General features: G+C 42.2%; 1 protein-coding gene across 1 annotated transcript; it reads right to left on the bottom strand.

Annotated features, from left to right (window-relative positions):
• Window positions 1–3,515: 3,515 nt before the first annotated feature.
• On the bottom strand, window positions 3,516–19,564 carry LOC123746145 (solute carrier family 49 member 4 homolog). The gene is made up of 10 exons (XM_045727447.2): window positions 19,354–19,564; window positions 19,018–19,232; window positions 15,676–15,920; window positions 14,376–14,488; window positions 13,480–13,608; window positions 12,038–12,167; window positions 11,562–11,670; window positions 11,169–11,355; window positions 8,286–8,468; window positions 3,516–4,775 (listed from the first exon to the last, which is right to left on the bottom strand). The coding sequence occupies exons 1-10, from the start codon at window positions 19,412–19,414 to the stop codon at window positions 4,663–4,665; spliced, it is 1,485 nt and encodes a 494-aa protein (XP_045583403.2). The 5' UTR covers window positions 19,415–19,564; the 3' UTR covers window positions 3,516–4,662.
• Window positions 19,565–21,486: the final 1,922 nt, after the last annotated feature.

The following is a 21,486-nucleotide window of genomic DNA, read 5'->3' as shown; positions in this document are numbered from 1 at the left end:
CTAATATAGTACATACATGTGCTCTACTAGACCTAAGAATATTTAGTTTTTTAGCTTTATTTTGTTCACTCTTATAAAGTGATTAGTACCAAATTCTATCTAATTGCCGTTTACGTCAATATATGTACGATGGTCCACATAGTTCTAAACAGGAGGATGGGGTGTAAAAAATGTAAACAAAGCCGCCATGATTCGTAAGTGGACGTGTAAATGCTTGGTGAATTCTCATTTTGTCGTTAGATGGCACTGTCTGGCCCGTAAGACTTGTACACTGCACCTACCACAACAGCTCACTGGGGGCAACACCCAGCACCCTGTCGTACTAGAAAATAAAAGTGGCTCGCAAAATTGACAATGTCCCGTTTTCTGTTCGTGGGTCCCCCTGGTATGTTAGGATAAAGCACTTTAGTACGCCACTTTCTTGACGTTGGGAACGCTCGCGAGAACGGGCTGTAGCACCACCACCAAATCAATAAAACAAGAATTATGATGTGTATAATTCAAGATCTGTATCAAGAGTTTCAGAGCGGTAATATAATCACAGACATGGAAACGTTTCATTCAATCAAATCTTAATTCACTCCGTCCTCATAAACACCGGCAATATGGTCGTTAGTCCAGCAGCCCCTCGCCTTCACATGACCAGTAGAGACAATCATCCAGTGGCCGACGTCAATCCACGCATTCATAAATGTCATCTTACTGTGTGTATTCGAAACCTGCATGTTCTTATAGACTAATATGATCATATATTATGAATAAATAGATTTTAGAATTGTGTACCTAGAGAGGTTAGGTATTTAGATTCCATTGGCCATTATATGTATTTGAAGTAAGTGGGGCGAGACATTTGGAGGTGCGATTCAACAGTCCGTCCTCAAACAGCAGCCAAAATGTTCGATAAACCAGACGCCAAACGCAGTTTATAAATGATAAATCACGTTTTATACGTCTCACAGGATGACCTTCGAAGTTTTTTCGAATAGTGCTTCACTCATATTTTATATTCAAATCACACCTCTCTAAATGCAGCCCGTCCTCCAAAGATCCAAAAGTGATTCCATGCACCTGCCAAACCCCCTGTTTATGAATGAAAAGCGGTTTACACACGACTCACAACTGCTGACGTTCGAACATATCCGGAACAAGTGCTTCACTGACGAATTTTGTTCGAATCAAAACGCTATAAATGCTTCACCCACGTACTACAAATACAAATAATCGCCAACAGAACCTAAACACCTAACCTAACCAATCCTATGCCTATATATGCACAATATGCTAATATATTATAATATTAATTTATACTTGAGAAAATTCCCGTTTTGAATGAACAGCATGTTAAAATTTATGAATGCGTCTGTGGGGTTGACCGCTGGGTGTAATGGACTTGAGTCGAGGACGGGTTGCTAAATGCAGCCCGTCCTCATAAACAAAGGCCAAAGTTCATTCCGTGCACCCGCCAAACCCCCTGGGAATGAATGAAAAACAGTTTACACACGTCTCACAACTGATGACATTCCATAGCCCGTCCTCCAAACAAAGATCCAAAAGTGATTCCATGCACCCGCTAAACCCCCTGTTTATGAATGAAAAGCGGTTTACACACGGCTCACAACTGCTGACGTTCGAACATATCCTGAACAAGTGTTTCACTGAAGAATTTTGTTCGAATCACAACGCTATAAACAGCCCGTCCTCCAAACAAAGATCCAAAAGTGATTCCATGCACCCGCCAAACCCCCTGTTTATGAATGGAAGGCGATTTACACACGACTCACAACTGCTGAAGTTCGAACATATTCGGAACAAGTGCTTCACTGACGAATTTTGTTCGAATCACAACGCTATAAATGCTTCACCCACGTACTACAAATAAAAATAATCGCCAACAGAACCTAAACACCTAACCTAACCTATCCTATGCCTATATATGCACAATATGCTAATATATTATAATATTAATTTATACTTGAGAAAATTCCCGTTTTGAATGAACAGCAAGTTAAAATTTATGAATGCGTCTGTGGGGTTGACCGCTGGATGTAATGGACTTGAGTCGAGGACGGGATGCATTCCAACACTTCTGGAACAAGTGCTTCACTGATGGATTTTGTTCGAACCACAACACTGTAAATGCTTCACCCACGTACTACAAATACATATAATCGCCAACAGAACTTAAACATCAAACCCTAACCTAACCTATGCCTATATATGCACAATATGCTATTATAGTATTAATTTATATTTGAGAAAATTCCTGTTTTGAATGATAAAATTTATGAATGCGTCTGTGGGGTCGACTGCTGGATGGAATGGACTTGAGTCGAGGACGGGTTGAATTAGGAATTCATACCTCTTCCCCTAATTGCAGTCAACACTGCTTTCCTACCTGCTAGAGGATGGTGAAGTGTGGACCGATTATATAAGCAATCAATAGGAAATAATCTTGTTACGGGTAATTCATGACCGTGCCACCCTTTGGATGGATTAATTTTTATCGATCAATAATCTTGGGAGATATCACACATCTTCAACAACAATGTAAAATTCGACGGGTCCAGTTCCTACCCTCACAAGACGCTTCAGCCTCGACACAGATCAGACATTGGCCACATCGAGCTTCCACGCACTCGTCCCCGCACCGAGTTCCTCAACTCCGCCCGCATTCACAGCGCCAGGCTCTACGACTCTCACCCCACATCACAGCTCTCTACTCCTGGTCTCACTCAGCTCTCACAATCGACTTGAGAATGGTCCAGGACGGACCGAAACGTCGTCGTCCCTTCATTTTCTAGTGTGTGTGGTGTGGTCAACACTCTACCCTGCTCCAGGCTTGGTCTCAACTCCTACGACACTTGACTACACTGCCAACAAACCGACTGCTGTAACCAAGACTACTAAATAATTAACAGAAACCACTAAACTGTGTGTATCTAATCAACCAAATACGTAAACATACGTTATAGGTTTATCCTTCCAATGACTGCTAGAGTATTAATGTTGGGAGACGCGTCAGTGTTGAGAATGACAAGATTTGAAGAGTTTTATCAGTCATCTTTTGCTGTAGACACAGGAGCGGTGACTTGAGAGACATGTGTCAGAGGAAAACTTGCCGCACTGTGGGGCAGGCAACAATTTACAGTTACAGACCAACTAACCTGCAGCACCAGCAGACACAACAGCCCTCCGTCCCGCCGCGAATGTAACTGGCGCCAACCTGTCTGGAGCGATGTTAGTCTAATTTTGTAAGTTTGACTGATTTTTTTTAACTCTGTACCTTCCAGTGACTCGTGATAATGGTATTATTTATTGTTAGACAATTTCGGCTGTCTGTCATACGACCAGTTGATTGGTATGCACGACTAGTTGATTGGTAATTTAAGATTCAGAGTCAGCAGTTAAATTTAAAATCCAACAAACGGCTGACTCGAAGGGCAAGGTGTCATGGCCGCTGGCCAAACTGTCTCACTAAACACTTATGTTTACAAGGTCGATGGGTACTCATAACATTTTATTTATATACATATATTTCATAACTCTGGACACTAGGAACCTCGAACCGCCGACAACATAAAGCGTAGCCCACGATATGGTGGTTAGCAATTTATACATACTATGTATACATTTATACATACATACATTTGTATGTATGTTCATAATTATGTCCACTATACATATGTACAATATATATACTGGGTACCACTTCTGGTGCAATTGTAGAGACCCATATAGCCTCGGAGAAGAAAATAAAGAGTATTCAGAGAAGACCTCATGGATTCTCACTGAACACTAATATTTTCTTCTCCTACCACCCCTATTCTTTTGAATATATATATGTATATATATATATATATATATATATATATATATATATATATATATATATATATATGTGAATATATATATATATATATATATATATATATATATATATATATATATGGGGTCTACATATTATGTATAAATGCAATACAGCTTTGCCTTGAGGAAATGTGATCATACTGAAAGAAGAGAAAAGACGGGATAAGGAAAGCTAAAAAAAAAATGGAAGGAAATATGGAATTATGGGAAGAACGTAATAAAGCAGAGTAAGAAAGGAAAGGAAGGAAAGGTTAGCTTGAGCTACCTCATCCCTTTGTGTGTATTTTACCTCAATAAACTTATTTCAATTTCAATTTCAGAAAGGAAATAGAATAGAGGAAGAAAGAAATGAATGCAGGGAAAGCAGAAAGCATTACCAGATCGAACCTGGCGAGTAGAACCAGAAAATTAAAACTGGGAACAACCGCTAGAAAACAGTCGACGAAGTCCAGTGGAAACCAACGGTGACGACTTTATTGGGGGACTGCTGCGAAGGACCCCTAATGAAGACACCTGCTTAGGAACCCTGTTGAAAACCGCTGCTTAAGACTGCTGCCGAATACCCGTAATGAGGACCGCTGATTAAACACAGCTTAGGGCTCCTGTTGAGGACCCCTTTTAAACACAGATGCCAAAGGTCCTCGCTAAGGACAGCTGCCGGAGGCCCTCGCTGAGGACATCTGCCAAAGGTCCTCGTCGAGGACAGCTGCCAAAGGTCCTCGTCGAGGACAGCTGCCAAAGGCCCTCGCTGAGCACAGCTGCCGAATGCTCTCGCTGAGGACAGCTGCCGAAGATTCAATCGTCGGGAGAGTCAATGGAAGACCTGGTATACCGGAACTTGATGAAGAACAGCGGGATGATGGTGACGGAGGTGGAGAGGACCAGTGTGTACGTCACCCACTGGTAGCCTGCAACACCAGCACCTCTGTTAGTATTGACCCTCGGACTACTGGTGCAAGTACATCCTCGGTTTTCATAATAGTGACTGATAGAGTAGACTGGGCACCTTACCTTACACTATGGGAACAATGCTGCCCTACCCACACCAGGGGGCAATGTCCCTCACACATACACCCTGACTGTGTACATATATATAACACCCAGCGAGTGTGCCCCTGTGAGGTCAGGACCTCTCACAACCCGTGTATACATACAGGATAATCACCAGTTAGTCACTATCCTTCATAATTATTTATTGTATATTAATCTGCCTCAGAATATTACTGTCCAGTATATTTTCGTCACTCAGTATATTGTTATCCTTCAGTATATTGTTACCCCTTCAGTATATTGTTATCCTTCAGTATATTGTTACCCGTCAGTATATTGTTATCCTTCAGTATATTGTTACCCGTCAGTATATTGTTACCCGTCAGTATATTGTTACCCTTCAGTATATTGTTACCCGTCAGTATATTGTTACCCGTCAGTATATTGTTATCCTTCAGTATATTGTTATCCTTCAGTATATTGTTATCCTTCAGTATATTGTTACCCGTCAGTATATTATCCTTCAGTATATTGTTATCCTTCAGTATATTGTTACCCGTCAGTATATTGTTATCCTTCAGTATATTGTTACCCGTCAGTATATTGTTACCCGTCAGTATATTGTTATCCTTCAGTATATTGTTACCCGTCAGTATATTGTTACCCTTCAGTATATTGTTACCCGTCAGTATATTGTTACCCTTCAGTATATTGTTACCCGTCAGTATATTGTTACCCGTCAGTATATTGTTACCCGTCAGTATATTGTTACCCGTCAGTATATTGTTATCCTTCAGTATATTGTTACCCGTCAGTATATTGTTACCCGTCAGTATATTGTTATCCTTCAGTATATTGTTATCTTACAGTATATTGTTACCCTTCAGTATATTGTTATCCTTCAGTATATTGTTACCCGTCAGTATATTGTTACCCGTCAGTATATTGTTATTCTTCAGTATATTGTTATCCTTCAGTATATTGTTATCCTTCAGTATATTGTTACCCTTCAGTATATTGTTACCCGTCAGTATATTGTTATCCTTCAGTATATTGTTACCCGTCAGTATATTGTTATTCTTCAGTATATTGTTATCCTTCAGTATATTGTTATCCTTCAGTATATTGTTATCCTTCAGTATATTGTTACCCTTCAGTATATTGTTACCCGTCAGTATATTGTTATCCTTCAGTATATTGTTACCCGTCAGTATATTGTTATCCTTCAGTATATTGTTATCCTTCAGTATATTGTTATCCTTCAGTATATTGTTACCCGTCAGTATATTGTTATCCTTCAGTATATTGTTACCCGTCAGTATATTGTTACCCGTCAGTATATTGTTATCCTTCAGTATATTGTTATCCTTCAGTATATTGTTACCCTTCAGTATATTGTTACCCGTCAGTATATTGTTATCCTTCAGTATATTGTTACCCTTCAGTATATTGTTACCCGTCAGTATATTGTTATCCTTCAGTATATTGTTACCCGTCAGTATATTGTTACCCGTCAGTATATTGTTACCCGTCAGTATATTGTTACCCTTCAGTATATTGTTACCCGTCAGTATATTGTTACCCGTCAGTATATTGTTACCCGTCAGTATATTGTTATCCTTCAGTATATTGTTATCCTTCAGTATATTGTTATCCTTCAGTATATTGTTACCCGTCAGTATATTGTTATCCTTCAGTATATTGTTACCCGTCAGTATATTGTTATCCTTCAGTATATTGTTATCCTTCAGTATATTGTTACCCGTCAGTATATTGTTATCCTTCAGTATATTGTTACCCGTCAGTATATTGTTACCCGTCAGTATATTGTTACCCTTCAGTATATTGTTACCCGTCAGTATATTGTTATCCTTCAGTATATTGTTATCCTTCAGTATATTGTTACCCGTCAGTATATTGTTATCCTTCAGTATATTGTTATCCTTCAGTATATTGTTACCCGTCAGTATATTGTTATCCTTCAGTATATTGTTACCCGTCAGTATATTGTTATCCTTCAGTATATTGTTATCCTTCAGTATATTGTTATCCTTCAGTATATTGTTATCCTTCAGTATATTGTTATCCTTCAGTATATTGTTACCCTTCAGTATATTGTTATCCTTGAGTATATTGTTACCCGTCAGTATATTGTTACCCGTCAGTATATTGTTATCCTTCAGTATATTGTTACCCGTCAGTATATTGTTATCCTTCAGTATATTGTTATCCTTCAGTATATTGTTATCCTTCAGTATATTGTTATCCTTCAGTATATTGTTATCCTTCAGTATATTGTTATCCTTCAGTATATTGTTACCCTTCAGTATATTGTTACCCGTCAGTATATTGTTATCCTTCAGTATATTGTTACCCGTCAGTATATTGTTACCCGTCAGTATATTGTTATCCTTCAGTATATTGTTACCCTTCAGTATATTGTTACCCGTCAGTATATTGTTATCCTTCAGTATATTGTTATCCTTCAGTATATTGTTACCCGTCAGTATATTGTTATCCTTCAGTATATTGTTATCCTTCAGTATATTGTTACCCTTCAGTATATTGTTATCCTTCAGTATATTGTTATCCTTCAGTATATTGTTACCCTTCAGTATAGTTACCCGTCAGTATATTGTTATCCTTCAGTATATTGTTACCCGTCAGTATATTGTTATCCTTCAGTATATTGTTACCCTTCAGTATATTGTTATCCTTCAGTATATTGTTACCCGTCAGTATATTGTTATCCTTCAGTATATTGTTATCCTTCAGTATATTGTTACCCTTCAGTATATTGTTATCCTTCAGTATATTGTTACCCTTCAGTATATTGTTATCCTTCAGTATATTGTTACCCGTCAGTATATTGTTACCCGTCAGTATATTGTTACCCGTCAGTATATTGTTACCCTTCAGTTCGTTTGTACATATACTGCTGTAAACTTATCCACTTCCTCTCACATGATGGGTATGGGGTCCACTTCCTCTCACATGATGGGTATGGGGTCCACTTCCTCTCACATGATGGGTATGGGGTCCACTTCCTCTCACATGATGGGTATGGGGTCCACTTCCTCTCACATGATGGGTATGGGGTCCACTTCCTCTCACATGATGGGTATGGGGTCCACTTCCTCTCACATGATGGGTATGGGGTCCACTTCCTCTCACATGATGGGTATGGGGTCCACTTCCTCTCACATGATGGGTATGGGGTCCACTTCCTCTCACATGATGGGTATGGGGTCCACTTCCTCTCACATGATGGGTATGGGGTCCACTTCCTCTCACATGATGGGTATGGGGTCCACTTCCTCTCACATGATGGGTATGGGGTCCACTTCCTCTCACATGATGAGTATAGGGGTGTATAATGAACTAAACTACATTTACGTGGTATCATTATTACAACAAAAAATTCTTACCAACGTTGGGTATGAAGAAAATGGAGAGGAAGAGGGTGGTGGTGAGATTGTCGGCGGCGGTGATGGCCCCAGACACCAGGATCTCCGGCGCCGGATAAGCCAGGTCGATCCCCATCTCGTAGAAGAGAGGAATAGTTGCGTAGTTGAAGGCGACTCCTCCCACCACACTGACGTACACCTGCCCTGTAGGATGCCCACTAACAGTAAGGTTTTGTGTCTGCAGTGGACGCCTACTAACAGTAAGCTTTTGTGTCTGCAGTGGACGCCTACTAACAGTAAGCTTTTGTGTCTGCAGTGGACGCCTACTAACAGTAAGCTTTTGTGTCTGCAGTGGACGCCTACTAACAGTAAGCTTTTGTGTCTGCAGTGGACGCCTACTAACAGTAAGCTTATATGTGTCTGCAGTGGACGCCCACTAACAGTAAGCTTTTGTGTCTGCAGTGGACGTCCACTAACAGTAAGCTTTTGTGTCAGCAGTGGACGCCTACTAACAGTAAGCTTTTGTGTCTGCAGTGGACGCCTACTATCAGTAAGCTTTTGTGTCTGCAGTGGACGCCTACTATCAGTAAGCTTTTTTGTTTGCAGTGGACGCCTACTAACAGTAAGCTTTTGTGTCTGCAGTGGACGCCTACTAACAGTAAGCTTTTGTGTCTGCAGTGGACGCCTACTAACAGTAAGCTTTTGTGTCTGCAGTGGACGCCTACTATCAGTAAGATTTTGTGTCTGCAGTGGACGCCTACTAACAGTAAGCTTTTGTATCTGCAGTGGACGCCTACTAACAGTAAGCTTTTGTCTGCAGTGGACGCCTACTAACAGTAAGCTTATATGTGTCTGCAATGGACGCCCACTAACAGTAAGCTTTTGTGTCTGCAGTGGACGCCCACTAACACTAGGCTTTTGTGTCTGCAGTGGACGCCTACTATCAGTAAGCTTTTGTGTCTGCAGTGGACGCCTACTATCAGTAAGCTTTTGTGTCTGCAGTGGACGCCTACTATCAGTAAGCTTTTTTGTTTGCAGTGGACGCCTACTAACAGTAAGCTTTTGTGTCTGCAGTGGACGCCTACTAACAGTAAACTTTTGTGTCTGCAGTGGACGCCTACTAACAGTAAGCTTTTGTGTCTGCAGTGGACGCCTACTATCAGTAAGCTTTTGTGTCTGCAGTGGACGCCTACTAACAGTAAGCTTTTGTGTCTGCAGTGGACGCCCACTAACAGTAAGCTTTTGTCTGCAGTGGACGCCCACTAACAGTAAGCTTTTGTCTGCAGTGGACGCCTACTAACAGTAAGCTTTTGTGTCTGCAGTGGACGCCTACTAACAGTAAGCTTTTGTGTCTGCAGTGGACGCCTACTAACAGTAAGCTTTTGTGTCTGCAGTGGACGCCCACTAACAGTAAGCTTTTGTGTCTGCAGTGGACGCCTACTAACAGTAAGCTTTTGTGTCTGCAGTGGACGCCTACTAACAGTAAGCTTTTGTGTCTGCAGTGGACGCCTACTAACAGTAAGCTTATATGTGTCTGCAGTGGACGCCCACTAACAGTAAGCTTTTGTCTGCAGTGGACGCCCACTAACAGTAAGCTTTTGTGTCTGCAGTGGACGCCCACTAACAGTAAGCTTTTGTGTCTGCAGTGGACGCCTACTAATAGTAAGCTTTTGTGTCTGCAGTGGACGCCCACTAACAGTAAGCTTTTGTGTCTGCAGTGGACGCCCACTAACAGTAAGCTTTTGTGTCTGCAGTGGACGCCTACTAATAGTAAGCTTTTGTGTCTGCAGTGGACGCCCACTAACAGTAAGCTTTTGTGTCTGCAGTGGACGCCTACTAATAGTAAGCTTTTGTGTCTGCAGTGGACGCCCACTAACAGTAAGCTTTTGTGTCTGCAGTGGACGCCTACTAACAGTAAGCTTTTGTGTCTGCAGTGGACGCCTACTAACAGTAAGCTTTTGTGTCTGCAGTGGACGCCTACTAACAGTAAGCTTATATGTGTATGCAGTGGACGCCCACTAACAGTAAGCTTTTGTGTCTGCAATGGACGCCCACTAACAGTAAGCTTTTGTGTCTGCAGTGGACGCCCACTAACAGTAAGCTTTTGTGTCTGCAGTGGATGCCTACTATCAGTAAGCTTTTGTGTCTGCAGTGGACGCCTACTATCAGTAAGCTTTTGTGTCTGCAGTGGACGCCTACTAACAGTAAGCTTTTGTGTCTGCAGTGGACGCCTACTATCAGTAAGCTTTTGTGTCTGCAGTGGACGCCTACTATCAGTAAGCTTTTGTGTCTGCAGTGGACGCCTACTATCAGTAAGCTTTTTTGTTTGCAGTGGACGCCTACTAACAGTAAGCTTTTGTGTCTGCAGTGGACGCCTACTAACAGTAAGCTTTTGTGTCTGCAGTGGACGCCCACTAACAGTAAGCTTTTGTGTCTGCAGTGGACGCCTACTATCAGTAAGCTTTTGTGTCTGCAGTGGACGCCTACCAGCAGTAAGCTTTTGTGTCTGCAGTGGACGCCTACTAACAGTAAGCTTTTGTGTCTGCAGTGGACGCCTACTCTCAGTAAGCTTTTGTCTGCAGTGGACGCCTACTAACAGTAAGCTTTTGTGTCTGCAGTGGACGCCTACTAACAGTAAGCTTTTGTGTCTGCAGTGGACGCCTACTATCAGTAAGCTTTTTTGTTTGCAGTGGACGCCTACTAACATTAAGCTTTTGTGTCTGCAGTGGACGCCTACTAACAGTAAGCTTTTGTGTCTGCAGATGTCTGACTTCAACACATACACCATGGCCTCACATGATTTTTGTGCTGTATTAGTGTAAAGAACCTTAAGATATACAAATCTATTATATAAACCTTTATCAAAGTACGACACAAACGCGGCGCGCGCCGGGCGTGACTTACACTTGGTGAAGGGGAGGACGCCATAGGAGAGGAGGAGGAACCAATAGAAGCAGACAGTGGTGGCCAGCATGAGCCCCACCAGGGACGCCCTCACGTGTCCCTGCACCAGGTCCGTGAAGCGACCAGATACCAACGGTGACACGCTCGACACCAGCACCGTCGCCTGACCTATCCACATTGTCTCGTCCTGCAGAGGGGAAGGGGGTCGAGGTCACTCGTAATAACTCCGGGGATTATTGATATACACAATCAAAATTTGTATTAATGATCACTGAAAGCTACGGAAGTCTAAAGAAATAGGCTTTCATGTGAGAAATTGAAGCGTTTGGTATAAGCCCAGATAGGGCGGAGGTACCTGGTGTAGGCCAAGTGAGAGAAGATGGGTGAGAGTACCTGGTGAAGCCCCAGTGGGATGAGGGAGTAGTTGAGGACCGTGAGCCAGCCGATGGCGGGACCCACCACGGCGCCATACGTCAACACCAAACCCAGCCACCGCCGGTTCCTGAAAACATTTACCTGAATAAACATCCATTCTCTAGATTTCTGGTAACCGTTCACTATCTCTCGTTGTGCTCCAGGCTTGGGATAGACAATGATGCCTGCTCTGGCGTGATCTAACAGGCGGGAAGAATGCCTGGAGAACCAATTTGTCGTGAATACCTGCTTGGCCAAGTTTGAAGAGTTCCTGCTGATGAATTATTCAAGCGGAGATAGATACAAGTTGATGGATACAATTGGTACTTTAAGGAGAACAAGACCCATAAAAAATAAATAAATAGGTTAAGTTAGGCTAGATTAAATCAGGATAGATTAGGCTAGGCTAAGTTCAGTTAGGTCAGGATAGGTTAGGTTAATAAAGAGTGTCTCACCTGACAAGGGTACAGAGGCCCGGGATCAGGTCAAGTCTGGTGGTGGTTGAGGTGAGGGATGGTGGCCGGGACGGTTTAGACGGGAAGTAGACCAGTATCGCCAACAGCAGCACCCCCGCCACGCCCGCGTCTGTGTCCCGGTAACTGGACATTAGTCACTATCATCTCACTGGACATTAGTCACTATCATCTCACTAGACATTATAGTCACTCACCTCACTAGACATTATAGTCACTCATCTCACGCACGTGGGGTTGAGTTATTGGCTTCAACCACGTTATTGTAACTTATTCACTGTGCATGACATAATTTCAAATGTATATTTAAAATATTTAATAATTATGCACGAAATCCTAATATTTATTAATAATGATATTATTAAATATTAAGGTTTTGTATATAATTAGGCTTAGGTTAATTTGTTTTTATTTTTACACAGGTGGGTACAGGAGCAGACGACTTCTGACTCCTGTTAACAGGCCGAGAGCTTTGCCTTCCCATAGATCATGGTACGCCTTGCCCTACTAGTTTTCCCTGGAACACGACCCGCCAATCGGTTAACAACCAGGTACCCAATTAATGCTGGATGAACAGAGGCGAACAGTTAAGGACTGGCTCCAAGGCAATTCTATGCTTTCTGATTAAGTCTCCTGAGGACCTATTTACTGCTAGGTAAATAGAGGCATCAGAAGCCATGAAACGTGCCCAATCATTTCCGCCCTGCACGGTTGTCAGCCAATGATGTAGACGACTATGCTAGAGTTTTTACGCTATGGGCTGGAAATGAATGAAACCCATATCACGCTAATGCTTCGATCAGTCTGGCAGCAAAAGTAAAAAAATAAAATAAAAATAAACAGATTTGTCGACGGTTCAAGTTCATGTAAGTTTGCTGTGATAATAGTACATTTTCTTTCTATCCTCCTCCTCTATTACAGCTCCCTCAAGGGACTCGCAAATCCATGCAGTCGACGAATATGGCAATATTTAATTATTACACCGCGAAGATAGTTGGCAATGTTTACAATTTACTCGAAGCTTCAGACTGAAACGTGTTTCATTGAAATATATAATGATTCACCCACGTAATGTAAATGAGGCTTGATTGAGTGTTGGGCTTATAGCCTATCAACTTCGGCCGGGTTATTAAGGCCACAACAATAGCTTACTACACCATAAACAGAGAAATCACATTAACGTGAGATATCAAAGAACAAATCTACAGGAGTCTTGATGAGGCTTCGAACCTATGCGTTGTGTGTTCCCAGACCAACCAGCAAGTATAGCCTATAGTCCTAAACGATATGAAGGAGCTGTTGTTGTTTAGGATTCAGCTACTGGGAACAAAACGTTCCAAGTAGCACGGGCTATGGTGAGCCCGTAGTGGACTTACCTGGCACAGGAGCGGGGCTGTAACTTTAAGGAGCTAGAAAGGCCTCACCTATGTAGAGGAGTTTCATAACATCTGTCTGTATATCGAGAGGAGAGACGTGAGGTCCTGGCAGCCGGACCAGCAGCGGCTCCAGGAAGCTGCCCAGACCGCTCAGCTGACTGGCCCCTAGCATCACAGCTGCTCTGGGAGAGGGCGGTGGGGTTAGTGTGGGCGCAAGAATGGAGGGGAAAGAGAATGATGGAACGGAGGAGAGAAAGTGAAAAGAAAGGAAGGATTAAGGGAAAAATTGGGTGAAAAGAAAGAGGTGAACAATTAGGCAGGTTGGAGGGGAAGAAAAGGAAGCGGAAGAAGAAGGGGGCATAAAATGCTGATAAAAATTGAGCCTAAACAAAACTGTATGTGACCCTAAAAAAATTGAGCATCAGCATAAAATGCTGATACAAAAATCAACTCTCGACTTGAGATAAAGTTGACTGAAGATAACATTTTGCCGGTAAAGGCAAAATGTTTTCTACACTTAATCAAGTATAGATTGATTAAATGTAGATGACCAAGTGTATTTTTTTTTTTGCAGGGATATTCCTGCGCGGGCCCTAAGCCTCTGGCTGGCCCACTAAGTGTTGCTTGTTTCTGTTTTACTTGGGCCGAGTATGAGTATTTATGGACCAAGTGAAGATGGCCATATGTAAGTTGATCAGATAATCAAGAGAGAGAAAAACCTTAAGAGACGAAGAGCAGTTGGAAGGAAGAATTAAGAAAGGAACAAGAAATAGAGGTAAAACTGAAGATAGATTAAGACGTAGAAGGAATAAGACTTAGAGGAGATGAAGGATTAAGGCGTAGAAGAGAACACGTTTAGAAGACAACAAGGAAGATATGTAAGAGAACAAGGAGGACATAGAAGAGAACAAGGGCGACGAAAAAGAGAACCAGGGTATACTGACCGAGAGCTGTAGTCCTCTCGTGGGCGGGGAACCAGTCGCAGGCGATGAGCGTAGGCGCCGACAACACCAGAGTGCTCGACACCCCCACCAGTGCCGCACACACGTGACACATGCTGCACACACGGAGACACATGTGATGTTATAACACATGCTGCACGCACGGGGGCACATGTGAGGTTATAACACATGCTGCACGCACGGGGACACATGTGAGGTTATAACACATGCTGCACACACGGGGACACAGAGGGTGGAGCCTAAGCTACTCTACCCCTTTGAGATGCATTTTATTGTCTCAATAAACGTACTTGAACACACGAGGTTATACCCCGCGGGTATATCAAGTGTAGCGTTTTTTATATTTTTCTTGTTATCCTCATCATACTACGTCAAGACGTGGTCATATATGCAGCTGCCCTAGACTCACATAGCGTAGGGCAGCTCATATGTGACCTGCACAATATGTTAAGGGCTACAGTGAGTCAAGAGCAGCCTATGCCATACTAAACATTCCCAACTGGCCACATATCCCACATCCCGCCAAACACACACCGAAACTACGACGTTGGTACAACGTTCGAACAAGGTTTAACACCACCTAACCAGTTATAACAACCAATATAGCAAGTTGTAACAACGTTCTAATACGTCATAAACACGTTATGCCAAGATGTAGCAACTTTATTGCAAGTTGTAACAAGCGGAAAATAGAGACAGTTACGGTTTGTGTTTCCAGGGATATGCTCTTAACGGTCAGTATAGTGAGTCGGGAACGTAGACTACTGTGCTACAGGATTCAGAATGTCTTAACACTCTCATATTTTTTTCATAATTACGTAATACTTCTGGAAATAATTTCACTCTGAAAAAACAAGAAGAGGGAGGGAATTATCAAGGGGAAAGCGCCAAGCCATTACGACACAACCCGTTCTCGCACTTGCTTTATAGTCAATATTGGCTTATTTAATAAGTGCATATGTGACATACTAATTGGTTGTGAATATTTTAGTTTACCTTGAAAAGCTTCATAGAAAACACCGAACTCACCTAACCTTTTTAGTATGTTAAGATAAGCATCTTATTGCTTCTTATTTACAAACATACTAAGAAGGTTAGGTGAGGTCGGTGTTTTCTATGAAGCTTTTCAAGGTAAACTAAAATATTCACAATCAATTAGTATGTCACATATGCACTTATTAAATAAGCCAATATTGACTGAAGCAAGTGCGAGAACGTCACGACCATATAACACCTGGAAGGGGATAAGGATCTGGGATGGGACGGAGGGGAAGGAACTCACATGGTGAAGGTGGGAAGGGCGCGAGTGAGGCAGCGGAGCGCCGTGCCCAGGAAGATCAGTACCGCGCTGGCGACGACGACGGAGCGCAGGCCGTAGCGCAGCGTGGCCCAGCACATGGGGAAGACGAAGACCACGAACATGGTGGTGCCCCAGCCGGACATCATGGCCACCGTGGACGACCCCCACCCGGGGAACGCCGCCTCCATGCTCTCGCTGATGGGCCCCCAGGTGTTCCACTGCATCCCCTGGGGAGACAACCCTCACAGGTAATAACACAATAAGAAAAGAGGAAACTGCATGAAGCCTGGTGGCTTCATGGGCCCTCTTGAACAGTACATCGCATTTTGACGTATAAATCCCCAACGGTCAAAATATGGTATACTATAAATCATAGCGGCTCACAAAACTGTCTTCAGTTCGGTCAGGTTCGGCCAATTTAATATAGAATTTTGATGACGTTACACCCTAAGAGAGAGGACGGGCTGAGTATTCCATGCCTCTCCAATTGTCACAACATACAGACAATTGTGTACTAAATTGCCCTAACCTAACCTACCGACCCACCCACAGAAAACGTGAATGCGAATACAACATATTTCGTCCGTTGGGGATTTTGACGTCAAAATACGACATATTACTCGCAAGGACAAATTATCCACGCGAGGCAGGTTTTATATAAAATGTTGGTATTCAGTTCTGTTTCAAAACTTTAGTAAAGCCATGCTGTAGGTAGTGTCAATCTGTATTTTTCCAGATGGATAGGAATGGCATGCCCAAGTGTCTTGCTTTAAGAATAAGAAACCCGAAACGAAACGTTATGGGTGTTAGTGGTTTTTACAAGAATGTAAAAACATCAATGTTATGTACCCTCATAAACCCAATGTACCTTCTTGTACATTGGGTTTATATATATATATATATATATATATATATATATATATATATATATATATATATATATATATATATATATATATATATATATATATATATATGCAATTGACGATCACAAAACACTGATCATTTTATGCGGAAAATCCACAGAGAAATATGAAAGGAGGTGAACGTTTCGGCTTTGTTAAAGCCTTTGTCAACACCAGACTCAGTCTGGTGTTGACAAAGGCTTTAACAAAGCCGAAACGTTCACCTCCTTTCATATTTCTCTGTGGATTTTCCGCATATATATATATATATTGTATTGGTAATATATATTACCAATCGTATTGGCGTATGCCTTTCCATTGGAGACTTTCAACGCCGTGGAGAGGGGGGGACCTGCTGCCTGGGTAACAGCTTCTCCCCCGAATCAACCTACCCTGGCTTTGCGCCCTGGTGAGGCCACTCCAGACCGACAACCAGAGCGCAACTCCATAGTCTCCTGAGACTGATGGATGCCTACTATATATATATATATATATATATATATATATATATATATATATATATATATATATATATATATATATATATATATATATATATATATATATATATATATATATATATATATATATTAAATAAATAAATATGGACATCAGAAGTATCCTCCCCCCACCCACTGCGATTTTATAAGTGAAACATTCCACATGCTCTGTACCTGTATATAAGCTTGGCTAAAGAGGTCACTGTCAGTTTAGCACTGTAGCGAGGTCACTATCAGTGTAGCCAAGTCTATCAAGGGGTGTAGACCTCATTATACGAGCGATGTAACTCAAGAGTTTTAGTTGCTATCAACGATATCAGCATGCCACTTAACTGATAACCAGCTGATAAGGCAGCAGGCGGTTCCGTAATACACCTATGCCATACAGCGGCCCTTTATGTGGTCAGGCTACTATGCTCTGTTTACAAATGAGCATCTATTTTTTTTTTTTTGCTGTGCTTAGTAATATATTGACGTAACGTTGGGTATTAAATAGCCCATTCAGTGAAGATAGATTGATATTATATCTATTATTTTAAAAACTGTTATGAAACCTATAGCCATCGTAAGACGTAATTCAATTTCAATTTCTTTCTTTATTATGCACCCCCATACCCATCCCGTGGGCGATGGTGTAAAGGATTACAGAGGCACATAATCGGTTCAGGAAATGAACCCTCTAGTTCGTTTAGCTAAGCAAATAACAATCTTTTGACGCTAGTTACAAAATTATTAATGTTATATATACATTTACACATACTCATGCATACATGTACATATACATACGTATACATATATACATACACATACATATTTAATCACACAAATACACACATCAATAATCTTTTGCGTCACAAGTGATTCAACAAGAGGCTCACAACAGTTACAATACAAGGGGACTTTACATCTATAATGAGTCGCACAGTTACTAGTCCTGCTGCACACCCACCCAACTGGGCGGCAGCTTTACAGTCATATGCATGCATTGCAGTAAGCAAATTTTGGATATTTCGCTAAGATTTCGGGCAGCACATCATTATGAATGAAGTACTTACACATTTCTTGGACACTATTGATGGTGTTATCTCTAAATTCCGCGTAATACAACAGAAAAGTATACCTAAAAAAACATCAAACATGTATACCTGATGATACATCTGACATGTATAACTGATAATACAGTAGATACGTCTGCATCAGGCATACATAAGTAAACGACTTTCACACGTCACACTGAAATATATCTGACTTACAACTGTCTCAAAATGAAATATATGATTTACAACTGCCTCACACTTGAAATACTCATCATCTACATGAGCCACACGGAACTTGCACTTACCATAAGTAAACAATATTTTAAGCTAAAATATTGTTTACTTGCCCTTGCCACAAGTGGAAGTAAGCCTGGCCTACACCCACCACAGGTGGATGTTAACTAAGCCTGGCCTACACCCACCACAGGTGGATGTTAACTAAGCCTGGCCTACACCCACCACAGGTGGATGTTAACTAAGCCTGGCCTACACCCACCACAGGTGGATGTTAACTAAGCCTGGCCTACACCCACCACAGGTGGATGTTAACTAAGCCTGGCCTACACCCACCACAGGTGGATGTTAAGCCTGGCCTACACCCACCACAGGTGGCAGTAAGCCTGGCCTACACCCACCACAGGTGGCAGTAAGCCTGGCCTACACCCACCACAGGTGGCAGGGTGGCAGTAATCCTGGCCTACACCCACCACAGGTGGCAGTAATCCTGGCCTACACCCACCACAGGTGGCAGTAATCCTGGCCTACACCCACCACAGGTGGCAGTAATCCTGGCCTACACCCACCACAGGTGGCAGTAAGCCTGCCCTACACCTACCACAGGTGGAAGCCTCTCACCTACAAATACAGATAGCTCCAACTAACCTCGACCCACGAGAGTATGGAGAAGACAGCAAGGACCCAGAACCTGGTGGGGGTGGTTGTGATGGAAGTGGAGGAGGGGGCGGGTTGTGGGAGGTTGTTGCAGTGGTTGTGGAGGGGTTCTTCCCCGCCCCCTCCTATACTGCCATAGGAATTAGGCAGCTTGTCCCCGGCCCGCAACATGGCCGTCTTTTCCGTAGCGTCCCACACGCCATAATCTGCACATAGACACGTCTGGCCATGTAAATAATGCTTAGTCGTTTAAACATGTTATATATATCAACGTAGTTTATGGTACACAGGTATTCAAAAGCTATAGGAGTATGTTATCTTCCTTACTGTGTTCTGGGATACGACAGTAATCCCGAACTCCTGCAGGAGGTGGGTCGTGACGGGTCATATCCTGCTGGTGCTCACGGCAGGTATTCTGGCATGCTCTAACCCCTCCCCGAGGTGTCCTTGAAGGGTGTAGTAACTCCTCAGTCCTGAGAACAGAAGAGACGGACGACGTGTATCACCTCTCACAGTCACTGCGCGACTGAGTGTGTCAGCCCGGTGTTGAGGCTATTCAAAAAGGGTCCAAAGATATGACGACTTATGTCATCGCTACTCTTTAGACAAACATATCCTAACTTAACCTATGTCGTTAGTTTATTTTACTTAATTTGCTCACTTTTGTAGGCGGTAATGTGAAAAGGTTAGAGACAAATAATGGTTTTAGAAATCCCGAATTCGTTTAGCTAAGAAAGTTACAGCAATAATGAGATATTGCATAATTTAACATAAACCAACAGTATCTTTAAAGTTTATCAAACTGTGGCCTTTAGAGGCCGTAACACAGAGAGTGAAAGTGTGTTTGTCAAGCCTATTACATATTATTGTAATTTGTCTATCATACATCCCACACCCGTGGAGTGGCCGCCGATAGAAAGATTATAATCACTTATTCACTACCTATATTTAGCCAAATGGGGATAATTGACGAAAATTTCAACTAGTAGATCATTTTTAATTAAAAACTTATGCATTTCTTGACCATTGGTTACAAAAGTCTCTAAATCCATGTATCTTTTCGTACTCCATCACATAGCGATGGTGATGGAGTAGCTCCCCTTATAAGTGCTATACATGTACCAATAATCTATATCAACAGGTAATACAAATATTCAGAGATACGGATAACCGAGTCTTAGACGAGCAGTACGTAATAACATTTAGTAATCTGCTGATTGTATGGCATGATCAAACCATTGATGTGTGGCTCTTCTTGCATGATAGTTTGATGATGGGTGGAACTGCAAGTGCAGATTTTACTTTGCCTGAGATCTACAAGGTTTTTGTTGAAGTTCTTGTTGTACTATTGTGAAGTTGCTTGTAAGGAATCCAAGGATATAGTCAAATCCTTCTTTGAAGGTAGCACCTACTGGTCTACTACGATTCTCCCGGCTATCAACAGCCCCTACCAGGTCGCTACGATACCCCTAGCTCACAACAGCCCCTACCAGGTCCCTACGATACCCCTAGCTCACAACAGCCCCTACCAGGTCCCTACGATACCCCTAGCTCACAACAGCCCCTACCAGGTCCCTACGATACCCCTAGCTCACAACAGCCCCTACCAGGTCCCTACGATACCCCTTGGCTCACCAACAGCCCCTACCAGGCCGCTATCACTGTGGCTTCACATAAAAGGCGTTATCGGTGATGAAGTTACGAGAGCGGCTCCTCTTTATCAGCGCCATATACAAGACCCACATTGTGACCCCAGACAACTAGAGACGAGTCATTCACGTCGGGGTTAGATAATCTATTTGTTGTTGTTGTATTAGAATCAGCTACTGGGAACAAAAAGTTCCAAGTAGCACCGGCTATGGTGAGCCCGTAGTGGACTTACCTGGCACAGGAGCGGGGCTGTAACTACAGAAATAATCTGTCATTCCTCCTCCCATTATAGGTGCTAAATATTCCTCCCTTCATACCCAGAGTGTCACATTTGTGTGCATATACACCATAGGCGGTATAACTTTTTATTAATTTAAAATTAGTAATAATAAAATATTTGCAACTGTAAGTTGCATGGAATGTTGTGCAACTGCAGTTGCTAGTAATGTGCAACTGAAGCTGCTGGAAATTATTGCAGCTTCGCGGTTGCTAGAAAGTTGCAAATGCAGTTGTTAGAAAATTGCAACTGCGAGTTGCAGCCTATGATGATGTGATGCATATACAGGAATATATGTTTAGCGGCCTTAATAACTATACTTGTATACCTATTTTACGTAAGTAGGGGCACATGCACCCGCACATACAAGTACGTAACAAAAGTATGCAAGGTTAGAAATTCATCTGAGAATTATAAATGATGCACTTAACAATAATGACAAAGGATGACTATCGCCTATGCACAAGTAATCCTAAATAATTTACAACTAATTACTTTATAATTACCCAGTTATCTATGTATTTACGTATGTA

The sequence above is a fragment of the Procambarus clarkii genome, chromosome 10 (assembly GCF_040958095.1).
Source record: "Procambarus clarkii isolate CNS0578487 chromosome 10, FALCON_Pclarkii_2.0, whole genome shotgun sequence".
Taxonomy (NCBI): domain Eukaryota; kingdom Metazoa; phylum Arthropoda; class Malacostraca; order Decapoda; family Cambaridae; genus Procambarus; species Procambarus clarkii.
This window is presented reverse-complemented; position numbering and strand designations above follow the sequence as displayed.